At 43.2% G+C, this 14,942-nt stretch overlaps 1 protein-coding gene across 4 annotated transcripts in view; it reads right to left on the minus strand.

The window, feature by feature from the left end:
* Positions 1 to 14,942, minus strand: part of PLPPR1 (phospholipid phosphatase related 1) — a 318,711-nt gene that overhangs the window by 9,527 nt on the left and 294,242 nt on the right. For all 4 annotated transcript variants that reach the window (XM_027615766.2, XM_027615765.2, XM_027615767.2 and 1 more), the window contains 2 exons: positions 4,573 to 4,823; positions 873 to 1,049 (listed from right to left, as the gene is read on the minus strand). In XM_027615766.2, the coding sequence (XP_027471567.1) occupies positions 873 to 1,049; positions 4,573 to 4,823 (428 nt within the window). The remainder of the gene's footprint in view (positions 1 to 872; positions 1,050 to 4,572; positions 4,824 to 14,942) is intronic.

The raw sequence follows: 14,942 nt of genomic DNA on the forward strand, positions 1-14,942 counted from the left end.
AGAAGCTATCTGGAGGGGAAATAAGATGCCCAAGAGCCATGTTTAGATGGTAACAGAAGCCTTCTAGGAAGTCTGGGTGTGGCTAGAGGAGGGTTTTCATACTGCTGAGTGGGATATACACGTGTGGACCACAGCTGAATCTCTGGGGGTGTCTGAGAAGGGGTTGTCTTGCTTCCATCCACGGTCTTTGTTTTCTGTTCTTCCCTCAAGCAACACTTAGCTTCTCTCAATACCTTCTGCACAAATATTTAAAGAACACTGCTCTGAGGGTACGCCAAATTACATCTGCCAGGCCTCACTCCTTAGCCCAGCGTTGAAGGAAGTGGGGCAAGCCATCTGCCCCAGGCCTTCCTCTTCCTGACCCCCATGGGGAATATGCAGTCAGATTCCCGAAAGAAAAAGTACTTCAGAAGTCCTTTTTGCCCTCCCCTCCAGCAACCCTCAGTTTGTTTCCTGAGATTAAGAGTCTTTTATGGTTTGGGAGGGTGGGAGGGATGGGGTGGCTGGATGATGGACCCTGGGGAGGGTATGTGCTATGGTGAGCGCTGTGAATTGTGTAAGACTGATGAATCACAGACCTGTAACCCTGAAACAAATAACACATTATATGCTAATAAAATAATAATAATAAAAATTAAATATATCTTCACAAGTTAAAGAGCATTTCAAAGCTACAAAAAAAAAAAAAAAAGAAGTCCTTTTTGTGGCAAAAGGATGCATAATCCTTGGGGGGAAAATGGCCACTTACAAGGCTGGGGCAGGAGGAGCAGGGACTTACACTGTGGTCTGGCTGACCTGACTCGCCGTGACCCTGGCCAGCCTTTCAGAGGGCACGAGAGGGGAAGACGCCAGAAAGAGGGAAGCCGACCCACCAGAAACAGGGCTACAGCAGTGCCCAGGATGAAGCCCGCAATCACGTCGGAGCAGTGGTTCCGGTACTCGGAGACCCGATTGAGGCCTGTCAGGAAGGCGGTACAGAGGGTTCCCAGGCACAGCACGGGTTTAGCCAGCCGACTGCTCTTTGTCTTGATTGTGCTTGTGATGTACATCTGGAACAGGACGGAGACCAGTGAGCGAGAGGCAGCCTGCCCGTAGGGTGCACCTAGAGGTGTACACGCATGCACACACATGCACCAGCACGTGCAAACAGGGGGCCGTGCCAGAGGGGCCACACTGACTGCTTGAACAATTCCACTAAGTCACTTAGGGAAGAATTTGGGTAGGAAAGTAGTGCAGCAAGAACCCCAATAGCCACACACGAGTCATGTTGTTCTGTATTCCAAGGGACCCGTAAACAGAAACAGCGGTGCAGAGAATGGCTGCAGCATAAAGATCAGCTTGAGAACATGCAGTTTTCATGCAACAAATTCAAGAATCATCTGGGGGTATTAGGAAACCCATATCGAATCTCAGAGACCAAATAAACCTTCTGCAAGAATGAATTTTATGGAAGAGAAGACCAGGTAGGTGAGTGGCTATACATTTCACTTTTGGTGTCCCCCAGAGTTCTAGCTGATTCTCCGCACTTGCAGGCCACAAATACAAAAGCATTGACTGGTTAGTTGATTGACTGAAGTAGAACTGCCAAATGAGTGTGTCACACAAGGAGGTTTTAGCTGCGCTGGGAAATGGATTCTCACATTCCTTGGAACAGCTGTGGTGGGCTCTCTCCATGCATTTACTCTAGCGTGTTTTAAAATATTGAGCCTTTCTATGGGTCCCACGACATCTGAAAGGTTGGGAAGACCTGACCTGAGGAAAGGATGATGCAATTTATGACACCTGAGATGTAGGCTGTTCTTGTCCATTGTGGGGAGTTGGGCAAGACTCTTAAAGTTTCAGAGGCTGTGTTATTAAATGTGTGTCTCATGGCCTAGCGCCTCTTTCAAAAGAAGTCGTTAATCACCTTTGGCAATGGTTACAAGAAACCACTAGAGGGCATTACTGATCCATTCCATAATTTCTTTAAAAATTTCACAAGTGAGTCTGCAACTCTGAAATAGGATGCTAATACTCATAGTGTATAGTGTGTTTGTATTGCCTGAGCACGGACCAGTTGAAATAGATGCATTTTACAATATGACCATGGAAACTTAATTTCCTAAATTCACAATTCACAATGGTGGTGTGAATACAGGCGGACGGGATTCTATATTATGTGTGATAGATGCCCTGAGGAGAACTGGTTAGATCAGTTACACAGATGAAGGCACATCATGACACCATTCTGACACCGTATAGGAAATGTCACTTAACATCTATACTAGATATGTGTAACTTGAGTATTTTATGTTTTTGTGTTTTTTTTTTTTTTAGGTATACTCTTTATAAATCCTTCCTATTAAGATCACAAACTATTAAGAGCATGGGCTAATGCTTAGTATTCTTCACAGTATTAACTAGCACTTAGGAGATCCTTGTTGAGTAATTTCTTTTTTTTTAAGATTTTATTTATTTATTTGACAGAGAGACACAGTGAGAGAAGGAACACAAGCAGGGGGAATGGGAGAGGGAGAAGCAGGCTTCCCGCGGAGCAGGGAGCCCGATGCGGGGCTCGATCCCAGGACCCCGGGATCATGACCTGAGCCGAAGGCAGACGCTTAACGACTGAGCCACCCAGGCGCCCCTTTGTTGAGTAATTTCTGAAAGCATTTCACACATAATAGGGGCTCAGAAAGTGTTCACACAATTGGAATCTTGTATCAGGGTTTATCTGATTATAGTCCGCCTGTGGGGCATGATTTGAATTGGATTATACCTGAATTCTTGAAAACAAGTGCTACAGCAGCATCTATTCTGAGTGAGCAGACTTCTTTTTACTCAAAAGAAATTTATATCTCATTTGATGAGACAATCGATTATGATGAGTAACAGATTTATTTTCATAATGGTATTATACAATGTCATGCAGTAATGACTTGAGTTTGATTGATATACAGAAAAGGGTTCACGAGTACGTTGCTTCATATAAAATTTGGTTCTAGATAATTTAGAACAAATGGATATTTTGAAAAGTTGAAGAATATGCCGAATGCCTGAGAGGACTTTCTTTGTCTAAAAAATGTGGCCTGCCGATTATCTATCTATCATCTATCTATGTATCTATGTATCTATGTATCTATCATAAAGCAAAGAAGGCTTACCAAGCTACAATGGATCTGTTTTGTAAGTTGAGGCTTCTCTATTATCTACATGCATGTTTCCTTAGTGGGGGTCAGCTGAAATCATTTTTACACATATTCATTAAAAAGTAGACCTAAAAGGAATAACTAGGAAAGCTAATTTTGGGTAATTGGTGGTTGACAAATTCATCCTAAAGATGTGATCCTGTGAACTCGGCACATAGGAACCATTGTTTTAAGAGAATATTCAGTAATTTATTTTAAATTGAACTAAATAGATCAGACCTGTAGTCAGTCACCTTCTCTCCATCCCGAATGTGTGCATCCGGGCGACGTCAGGGACATGCTCTGATCAGAGGCGGGAGAGCACAGTTACTCTCACTGGAGACGGTAGGAACACACTCCCCTGGGGAGTGGGGTGAGTCTTGCTCAGAACCTCTGGGATGAATGGATTATTTTAAAGGGGTCTTTCCTCTGCCTTCTCCTTCCCCTCCCTTTCATTGAGAATCACTAGACTAGTCACACCTGGAACATAAGTTCAAGTAAGGAAAAGGTGTGTTTTTGACCAATAGTTGCTCTTCCACAGGTTAAGGCATAGTATATCCAGCCTTTGAGCTGATCCCTTCTATACTTCTATACTCCTGGTTCTAAGGAAGCAAAGGCCAGAGAAAGGGGAGATGAAGTCATTTCCAAAATGGACGCAATTAAAGAGTAGGAAAATAAAAGGGACACCATTGTTTCTTCTTGTATTTTAAGACGTGGGACACACTTCAGGTTTTTTTCTGTAATGAAAGCAAAAAGTATAAAGAGAACATTACACCCTAGTGGGGGCAGTCAAAACCTGTATGATTTGGGGAGCAGTGAGAAGTGAACTTTCGGGTGTTGGGGGTCACGTAGGATCATTCATCTATTCTGGGTAAAGGAAGAGGAAGAGTGTCAGGAGGAGCAGACGAACGCTGTGTTTTTATCCCGGTTCTGCTGCACTACCCAGGCAACCTTGTGCATGAAGGCCCATACCTGCAAATTTGTAGGCAGGTGTGAGAAATATGTGCTGTTCCGGAACCAATGAAACCTTTGGCAAAGAGTGTTGTTGTGGGCAGTGGGAGAATCCCAGACATGGTGCCAGGAGTCTGGGTCCCAGCTCCAACTGGGGGCTCTCAGCTATTCTCTGGGCCTCAGTTTCTGCCTCTGTAAAACGGGAAGATTTGACTAAGAGATTATCAACATTGCCAAATTAATAGCCTCTGATAGGTCAGTATATTACCCTGGGATGTTGGGTAGGGGGGTGTGGGGGCAACAGCGTGATGCTGTACAGGAGAAACATGCTGTCATGTGTTTCCTGTAACACTCTAAGTGACAGCGATGAGAGAATGAAAGTGAGGAGGGCAGAGAGACTCACATCCCAGCCAAACGCTCGTCTTGGGAGTGACAGCGGGACCGGAATACTCACCGTGGCATATAAGGCGGAGTAAATGCTCAGAGCAGCGTGTTTGGAGGGAAAGGATCTCCGAGCCTTTTCTATCACTTCCATGTCCCCAGTACAAATGTTCCCATTGTTGATGAACTGGTGGTGTGCCCGGCAGTCTGTACTGGTGTAGTTGGGCTTGCACACTGTCAGGAAGTATGGCGTTAGGTGCCCCGTGACCACCTGCCCGGCGTTTACAAAAATGTCAGTAGCAAAAAGTCCGAAGGCAAATACCCCTACAAGGAGAGTGGAAACGATCAGGAATGGTGACGTCGGTACAGTTTTGTCCCCAAGAGAAGACGTAGCGGCGAGAGTCCACAACAACCTGCCAAAGAGGTCCTCACCAGAGTCAGATGGTCCCCTCACTTTCATCTTTGCAGCGACTGGTGCCTGCTTCCCCAACCGCTTCCCCAACCATTATTTCCTCCAATCTGATGTAGACGTTCTGCTGTTTGCATTTTACTGTTTTGTATAAGTAAGGCAGAAACAGCATGTTCTAATGGAAAGAACTAGGATTTTGGAGTCCTACTGTTTTGGGCTCCATTGAGCCCCAGCGTTGCTGACTCATTCACCGTGTATAAGCGATTTGCCTTCTCTGAACCTTGGGACCCCCAGTCACAACATGGTTGCGGTGGGGTGATACCTCACAGGTTGGAAAGATGACACAGAATAGGTCCAAAATACCCACTATGGTGCCTGGCTTCAGTAGCTACTCAACAGCAGTTACTTTTTTTCCCTGATAGAAAATATATTCTCCCCAGTCCTGTTTGGAAATGCAAGTACTCCGAGGGGATATCTATGACATCATGGCAGCTGAGAGTGAATGGGGTTGTGAGGGAGTTATCCCTAAAAGAGAGAAAAAAGGTCATTCCAGAAACCTTGATTGAATTGGATGTTTCATTTGATGTTGGGCAGAGAAAATGAGGAGAAGGGACGAGTGTTAAAGGCACGCTTTGCTGACTGCGGCTGTAACAAGGTTCCACAAACTGAGCGGCTTAAAACAACACAAGGGTACCCTCTTCTAGTTCTAGAGATCTGAAGTCCAAAACAGGTTTCACGGGGGTAAAATCAAAATGCTGGCAGGGCTGTGTTCCTTCTGGAAGCTCGAGGGTAGAATTCGTACTTGGCCTTTTCTAGCATCTAAGCTGCCTTCATTCCTTGTCTTGTGACCCCCTTCTAGCAATCATCTCATTTTGACATCTGCTTCTATTGTCACACTTCCTTCTTTGACTCAGATTCTCCTGCCTCCCTCTTATAAGGACTTTTTTATTACATTGGGTCCACCTGATTAACTCAGGATACTCTCCTCATCTCAAGATCCTGAATTTAATCACACCTGTAAATTCCCTCTTGTCATATAAGGTAACAAATCCACAGTTTCCGGGATCAGGATACAGACATTTTGGGAGAGGAAGCATTATTCTTCCTGCCACGCTGACTTTGCTGTTTGGCTGAGAATCCTGTGGGTAGGCTATCTTTCCTGGATTTTATCTGTTCTCTGGCAAATTCCATGGGATTAGTCCCAGTAAGATTGAACATGGTAAAGCAGAATTCCTTATAGGAAGCCTCACTGTGAACTCTTTCAAAGCCTATACAGTACCGCTCTAGATTATTATTATTTTTTTAAAGATTTTATTTATTTATTTGACAGAGAGCGAGAGAGCACAAGTAGGCAGAGCAGCAGGCAGAGGGAGAGGGAGAAGCAGGCTCCCCACCGAGCAGGGAGCCCGATGCGGGGCTCGATCCCAGGACTCTGGGATCATGACCTGAGCTGAAGGCAGTCGCTTAACAGACTGAGCCACCCAGGCGCCCCAGTACAGCTCTAGATTATCAGTGGACTATCGTCTGTTAAATATATCAAGCGGGGCTGCAGAGCCGAGGTGCGTACAAGTTGTTGGAAGGGATAGACACTTCAGAAATGCAGCTCAATTATGGGAGAAGTTGGCAAGTGCGAGAGGCAGTGTTAACCCTTGTCAAGGATCTGCTGTAGTTTCAATTAAATTTCTACCCCACTTGGACTCCCATATTCAATGTCCTCGATCTGCAAATTGTGCTGATATCAGCACCCAAAAGTTAATCCATTATAGCATTATAGAAGTGAAGACAAGTTTGGCTGAAACCTTCATCCGGTTTTCATTTTGATCTGTATTGATTGCTGTAATTTTCTTTTTTTGTGGCTTTGCCAGGATGTGTTTTATCACAATGAGAACTGGCTCTTTTAATAGCTTCAGCCGGCTCACTCCCAGAGGGTCTGACCTCTGAGAGTAGGCAAGCATTGATCATTTGTGGCAATTTTCACCCCCAGGTTCTGGAAGTCTGAATGGTTAGACATTTTTTTACACCTTTAAGCAAGAGTCTTAAAGACCAGGTCTCTGGCTTTTTCAAGGGGGCAATAAGTCTGTCTAGGCATACTTTTCCAGGAAACTAGGGTAATTTATGATTTGAAAAAAGAAAAGTGGCAGCACTCTCCTCTGGCATTTTATTTGTCAGAAGTGCTTCTGATTAGGGCGGGTTTGAGCTTTCTGAGATGGGATTTCCAGAATCCTCAGATCCGGGTCTGAGGTGCCAGCCCCACAGTCATGGTAATGCTGCTGTGGGCAGCCCTGCTCTTTATTGCTTCGGGATATTTGTGCAGAAAGTGGTTTTCCTCTCTTCTTCTCTGCCTCCTTAGGATCATCTCTGCTTCCCTGATGCCCTAACAAGCGTCTGCTTTCCAAACCTTTCATTCTGGTGCATTTGATCTAGCTTCAGAAGGGCACTGTGGCAGCACGGGGAATCCACCTGCCTGACAACAGGCCGTGCCAACAAAGGGCGGTAGACCCTGCAGCAGTGATTCACAGAGAAAGTCAGATCCTGCAGGGCTTTTGTAAGACATTCCAGCCATTGCTCTGAACCCTGAGCTCCTTGTGTGTCTTTTCCCAGCCTCAGAAGCTCACAATAGCTACTTTTGTCTTTAGGGTCAGGTGAAACACCATTTATGGTCTCTTGCAACGTATGATTTGAAGGAGAGGTTTTTAAAATGTCTATGGAACCTACCTTAGTGTCAAAAATTCTTTCAGTGAGGTCGTATTTTTGAAATTTTAACAGATATATTTTTCATTCCTATAACCACCCCCCCCCCCAGTGGGTTCTATTTCTCTTAGGAAACTGCTCCCAACAGTCCTCCTTGCTTCGGGGGAGCTGATCACATTTATGAATGGATTTACAGCCAACACAACAGTCTAAAATTAAAGTGCTTCTGCTTTGCCAGAGCAATGTGCTTGAGACACCTGTCGATATTGTTCCTTTGTTTGGAATTCTAAAAAGGCTTGGATGGGAAGACTAAGAGCCATGGTCTGGAGGATGTGATCACTGAGGTTCTAAAATCAATCCCAATGCAGGGGAGGATGTGGCTGGGGAGGACACACAAGGAGAAGCCAGAACCCTGGCTGAGGGAGTGAAAAGGCATTCCCATACTCTCTGCCTCACACTGGCTGTCAAACCCAGGGGCAGGGCAATATGATGATTGAATGATTTTTGGAAATCTAGTTGAAGTACCTCCCATCCCATCTCAGGGTATAGCTCAGCCCTGTAAACCTTTTGGAGAAGCTTCACATCCAGCATGGCATTAAATAGGGTAGGTACCTCTATTAGCAACGGCAGAGGGAGGGGCAAATTGGTTGAGCCTAAAGGCCACCTCACAAGGCTCAGACATTCTGGTGTGGTATGGGGTAAGCGGTTGTGAACTGCCCCATCCCTAAGGGATGATGGGCATTAGAATGCTGAGAGGACAGGAGGCTAGAAGGGCCTGGAATTAGGACAAAGAGATTGATGATGATGTCTGTGGTCCTTGTCAGGATGACACAGATCAGCTAAGGAAACCTGAGCATGCATCTTCTTTGTGGCCTAAACAGGACACCTGTCAGGCATGAAGAAGGATAAAGGATGAAGAAAGAGGAAGACAAAGGTATTAAAAAGTCCTTACTTTTCCCCCTCAGGATTCCATGTGGATCCATCTGATCTCAGTCTCTCTCGGGACAAGTTAGGGTCTTTGATTGCTAGCAATTTAGGACATGGAGGTAAAACTCTGGGATCTGGTCCCTGTTATGGAGTCAGTGCAGGATTCTACCCTTATACTCAACTGTGAATGTAGCAGGAGCAGTGACATGACCAGGAAATGTGCATAAGGAGAAGCAGCAAAGCCACAGATAATTGGCATGCAAGAAAAAGGTACTAGGACTCATAGCAGGATACATTTAGGTCTTCCAGACAAAAAACTGGTCAAAGTACATAACCAGACTGCCTGGTGCCAAGGAGGATGCTACTGATTTTCACACAGGTGACCTTCAGTAGGAAGCCTAGCCCCAGACAGGAAGGTGGTAATGGGGTGAAGAGGCATTGGTGGGGTGAGGGACGGACTAAATTCCTTTTAGCTACAAAGGCCCTGTGATCTTAGGGGAAACCTCTAAATTGAAGGCCAACCATTCTATATTAAATTATAAATGTGTAATTTCCAGTTTAAAATGGCACCTTGCTTAATCGCTCCTGGTAGAACATCTCTCAATCGTCTACTAAAGTATACACGATACCTGTGAAAAAAGATGGAAACTCCTAATGCCAACCCAAAAGGAGAATCAGGAAGGGGTTCCATTATCAGTAAGTGCCATGGAGTGGGTTCTCTCTCTCTTTCTCTCATACACACACACACACACACACGCACACACACACACACAAGGACTTTTACTTCAGGAAAAACTCAAATTTCTCCTTAAAAGACAGAGATCAGGGGAGAAAACCTAGGAAGAGATTTCCTTTCTCTCCTACAATCTGGCCCCTGACTCAGAAATTCGGGATTGAGATTGCTCAGAAAATAGGGCTGTGGTCACTCTACTGGATGAGTTCTGTTTGAATTTGCCTGGAACTGTCTCCTCTCCTTCTTCATTCTTCTAAATGTATTCAGAGACACACTTCTGGGCAACAACTAGGTGGGAGGTGGCAAAGGCACAGACAGCAGCCCCTTCTGGGAACAGACCCACATGCTCTAGAGATGAGTGCCTGAGGGGCCCTGTAGTTGTGTGTGCTCTTCATCCACACAGCAGTGGGGGTTCAAGGAGATGCCAGTTCACTGGAGTTGAGGAGCTCCGGCAGAAAGCCCGCTAACTGGGGACCGGACTCGTGCTGTGCACACCAACCTGCTTTCAAGTGTGGACAAGAGCAAGCCACACTTCTATCTGCTCATGAATATTGTGGATGGTCTTGCCTCACTTAAGAGTGAATAGGGTGAAAGAAACAATCACATATCACATGGGGTCTTGGAAAAAATATTCCTATTTTAGACTAGTATGATACTATTTTACTTTTTTGTACCCTTTGTCCCAGTGAGAATTTTACATTTGTGTGATTATCTAGTGATGTCCATCTCTCCCATTGGAATTGTAGAATACATAAGCTCTCTAGGAGCACTGAACACGCCTATATTAATGTTGCATCCTAAGTACCTAGTATCAAGTGTGGCACATAGTAAACATTTAATACTTATTTGTGAGTTAATTAATGGACTGCTAAAGAAACTTCAGAGTTAAGAATAGGAGAAGAGGATAAAAAAGCATAGGAACTTGTCTAGATTTTCTAGCTCGTGTTGGTGTCTCACATCCCTGATTCTACTGAACACAGGGTTGACATCCACACAAAATCCAGCATAGTGCTAGGCACTTGGCGAATAGAGAGGATAACTGAAAACTGGAACTTAGTAAGTGTCTCATGAGTCAGGAAACTTGTAAGTCATCATGTGGAAATTAAAGGATTCTCCATTTTCAATGCAGCAAGAATGAAAAAAAGAACCTTAAATTGGAATATGGAGATCCCTGCTATACACAACATGAGAGATTTCCTACCGGGGAGATCTGTGAAGCATAAGGAATCTGGAAATCACGATCAGCTTGGGTACAGTTTAATACCTAGACATCTTTGAGATAAACGTCCCCATTTCTGAATCCTGAGAACTTGCAGTGGTTGTCAGTTTAAATATTAACACAGGGGTACATGGAATCATGACTCCTACCTATTTTCATGTGGAAAAACTAACATCTAGAACTTTCAAAAAGAAAAGGATATTGAAAAAGACATAACAATGAGTTATCTGGGTTAGGTTGGTAACAGTACTCTCTGAAGAGGGGGAGGGAATCCCATTCCTCCCTCAACACATGTTCTCAGCCTTTTATCCAACATTTCTAAAAGAGGGCTGCTCTTCTGTCTATGTTGAGCAAAACAATGCAATGAAAGAGAGGACTGAAGAACTATTGTGCTGTGTGACATTGAGAATGCTTGAACATTTTCTCGTGTTCAAAATTTAACCAGCTTTGTGAATCTTTTGTCATCGCTTTCCCACTACGATGTTCAAAAAACAAGGAACACATCAGTTCCTAGCCTTTGTTTTAGTGGGAAAATGGATGAAAATCTTATCCCACATGGGCAAGTACAAGTACATGGTGCCATTTTCACCAGTGCCATTTTCCACAGTGGGAGGGGAACACCTAAGGAACTCGTAGGTTCAGTTTCCTCAATGTACTTTCTGATTCAATCACCAACTTTTAATTTGAAATCTCATCTTTCATCAAATCCCCATTGCAAATGGAATACCAAGATAGAAAGAAATGCACAGAGTTCCTTTTTGCTTTTACTTTTGCCACATCAAGATCCTTAGGGGAAAATCTCAATTGAGAAAGTCACTCAGCTGTTTATCTCAATTCAGTTGTGAAGACCATTCTTTCAGGAAACAACCATTTCTTTAGGAAAAGGAAAGATGGTGCAATGTCTTCTTTTTAACATGCTTTATTCAAACTGAAGGTTTCCTAACAAAGAGACTTATCTGTGGTTACCGTGTTTGTCCCATTTCCTCGCAACGATGTACTGCATGGATGAGATGTTTGAATACGAGTGCCATGGATACTAGGTAAAAATAATTAAAATAATAGCAAGGATAGCTAATACGCTGTGTTTAGTGTGTACTAGATATTGGTCTACATGCTTTAGAATATAGTTCACTCAGTCCCCACCACAACTCTATGGGGTAGACATTGTTAGTATGTCCACTTTTCACAGAGGAAATTGAGGCATGGAGAGGCAATTAACTCGACCAAGAAGAGCTGGGATTAGAAACTAAATAGTATAACTCTAAATCCATATGTATTTTAAGATTAATTTATTTATTTGACAGTGAGAGCGAGCATGTGTGGCGGGGGGCAGAGGGAGAGAGAAAATCTCAAGAAGACTCCATGCTGACCATGGAGTGAGAGGTGGGCTCGATCTCACCACCCTGAGATCTCGACCTGAGCCAAAACCAGGAGTCGGACGTTTAACCGACCAAGCCACCCAGGTACCTCTAAATCCATACTCTTAATCATAATCTTCTAAGCTTGTATTTTCATGTACTTAAAAAAATATGGGTAGGTATCAGGCCATGAAAAAAAGCACTTTAGTTCTATTTGCTTGGTCACACACACACACACACACACACACACACACTCACATACACAGAAGAGGGAAGGATTTAGAACATGCCCCTGATGAAATGTATTGCACTTGTCACAACAGAGCAAGAGTTTCTCAGTATTTTAGACAACAGTTTTCTGACAAGAGTATGATAGAATACCTGAGATATGTCATCACTGAATGAGGTACTTTTTTCATCACTTTGGCAATAAATCTGACTTTTTTTCTAGTGTAATACAACATCATCAGTGCAAACTGATCTACACATCATCAAATATTATTTTATGCTTCAAAAACAAGTTTCTGACACAACTGAATACATCAGTTCCTTGGACAGTTAATTTCAGGTGTTCACCAAACAAGATCTTGTGGTCTCTTTCATACAGAGGTCAGGAAAACACCAAAGGCTGACAGCAGTCTACTTGTCTTGATGGCATGGTTTTAATTCTAAGAACAATTTTATTTAAATCAACTAATCTGAACCTCAGTTACTTTGTATCACAGGGTTATTATGCAAATCATAGAAATAGTTGTAAGAACATTTTATGAATTGTGAGCTTGATATAGATATTAGTTACTATTATTTTTATAACTGAGGGAAATAAATGTCCCCAGTAAAGGTGTTTTACATAAATTGATTATAAAATTATTTTTAAAACATAGGAAAGAGACAAGAACCCTATAATTCTAACAACTTCAAATATTTGACTCTATGATATGTTATTCATCCTTTGTATTAATAAAGCAGCTTTTACAATATGATGAGCTGGTGGTTTTAAAAAATACCCAATATTTGTTATTATAACCACTCATTGATAAGTGAAGATAAAGGATAATTACTTAATAAAGATGATGGGTAATCAACTAGAAAACCCCCCAAATATTTTTATAAATGAGAGAACAAACACACTTCTACTTCCCCAAAGCATCAAATGACATGATTTCTCGATGCTATGGTTTCATCTCAACAGGAGTGTCTTCTTTAGCTCTCCTTTCTGAGGACAGTTCCTCAGTATTTTTCTTTCTCAAATGTCTGACTTCTCTCTTACTCCTGGTCTTTAAATATTTGCTTCTCAGTTCCCCTAGACAGTGTGGATCGAAATCTGGTCGATAGAGACAAAGATCCTAAAAGTTTGCCAGAGGCAGTGGAATTATTTTCTTTTTAAAGATTTTATCTATCTATCTATCTAGCGTGCATTTGTGGGGGGAGGGGCAGAGGGAGGAGGAGAATCTTCAGCAGATTCCGTGCTGAGTGCAGAGCCCCACACGAAATCAAGAGTCCCGTGCTTAATTTACTGAGCCACCCAGGCACCCCGAGGCAGTGAAATATTACAATAAAATAGAGAAAGTGGATGCAAATAATTCTAGGAAGTATGCCCTAGATACAAACTAAATATGGAGTGGGAAGATTTTAGATTCCTTACCTACCAAAGAATGTAACAATGGGCATATCAAATTCTGGAGGGCTTCCAAACAACAGCCTTGGAGTTCCACCCTTTCTGATCGTGTTCAAAAGTTTCTAAAGCAAACCTGGTGATCTGAATCCTCTCCATTCCCATCAACAACCAGCATCAAGCCCTGTTATTGACTGACAGATACTGACCTGGTGTCTCTGCTTGATGCTTTTCCTAATCACGGTTATGATGTTCTAATGTGATAACTTAAGTTGTTTCCAAAACACTACTTTATTTTTTTATTGCGGTATCACTGACGTCTTAGTTTTAGGTGTGCAATGTAAGAATTAGATATTTGTATATATTGTAAATTTTATTTTTCACATAAGTGACCCTTTATCAATTGTTGGGAGTTGTTTCTAATATTCAGACAGTATTTCTGCATCTCACTATGCCTAATTTTGTGATGTGTGTAACATCTTCATAGCAAAAATATTGATATAATATTTTAAGCAAAAGTCTGAAGTATACTTGTTTTCTTAAATCTTTAAAACTGAGGGAGATTCTGCTCCCAGGGGACATTTTGCAGTGTTTGGAGACATTTTTGATTGTCACTAGTGGGACAGGGGTGTTACTGACATCTGGTGTATAGAGGTGAGAGATGCTACTGAGCGTCCTACAATACTCAGGACAGTCCCCTACCCCTATGTGGAAAAGAACAATTTGGCCCAACATTTCAGTAATGCTGAGGTTGGGAAACTGCTTTACAGGAAAGAAGTTCACTGAGGTGCCATGAATTTGCATTGGCTCTTCTGCAAAGTGTTGAGAAAGTGGCAGTCTATTCCTTCCTTTTATTAGAGTCCAGCCTTTAGACACTGGTGCTGGGAGAACCCTCAGGAAAGGATCACTAGAGTCTCATATGACTAAATAACTTTCTTCTTCTTCTTTTTTTAAAGATTTTATTTATTTATTTATTTGACAGAGAGAGACACAGCGAGAACAGGAACACAAGCAGGGGAAGTGGGAGAGGGAGAAGCAGGCTCCCTGCTGAGCAAGGAGCCAGACACGGCACTCAATCCCAGGACCCTGGGATCATGACCTGAGCCGAAGGCAGACACTTAATGACTGAGCCACCCAGGCGCCCCTAAATAACTTTCTTCTTGATAATGAGAGTAACCTATAGAGTTCTGGATCAGGAGTCTTGTTCCGGTCTGGAATGTTCTCACTCACGGAGGATGACACTCAAAGGAGAGCAGATTTGTTCTGTGCTCTGAGCAAAGCAACCACAGGCAGGCTCATCACAACTTCTGGAGACCTGAACAGAGGTCTAGTTGTGCCTTTTAGTCATTCAAGGCTCCCAGCTCCAGCATCGCTCCACGTTGTGCACCTCCCCCCCACCCCCGCCCCCACAGCCCCTGGCATCTTTGCTCCCTAGAAGGAAGTACCAAACATGTCAGTCTCAAAGTCTGGTGGCTTGGTTGCTCATGAAGC

Source organism: Zalophus californianus, chromosome 13 (assembly GCF_009762305.2).
Source record: "Zalophus californianus isolate mZalCal1 chromosome 13, mZalCal1.pri.v2, whole genome shotgun sequence".
NCBI lineage: Eukaryota > Metazoa > Chordata > Mammalia > Carnivora > Otariidae > Zalophus > Zalophus californianus.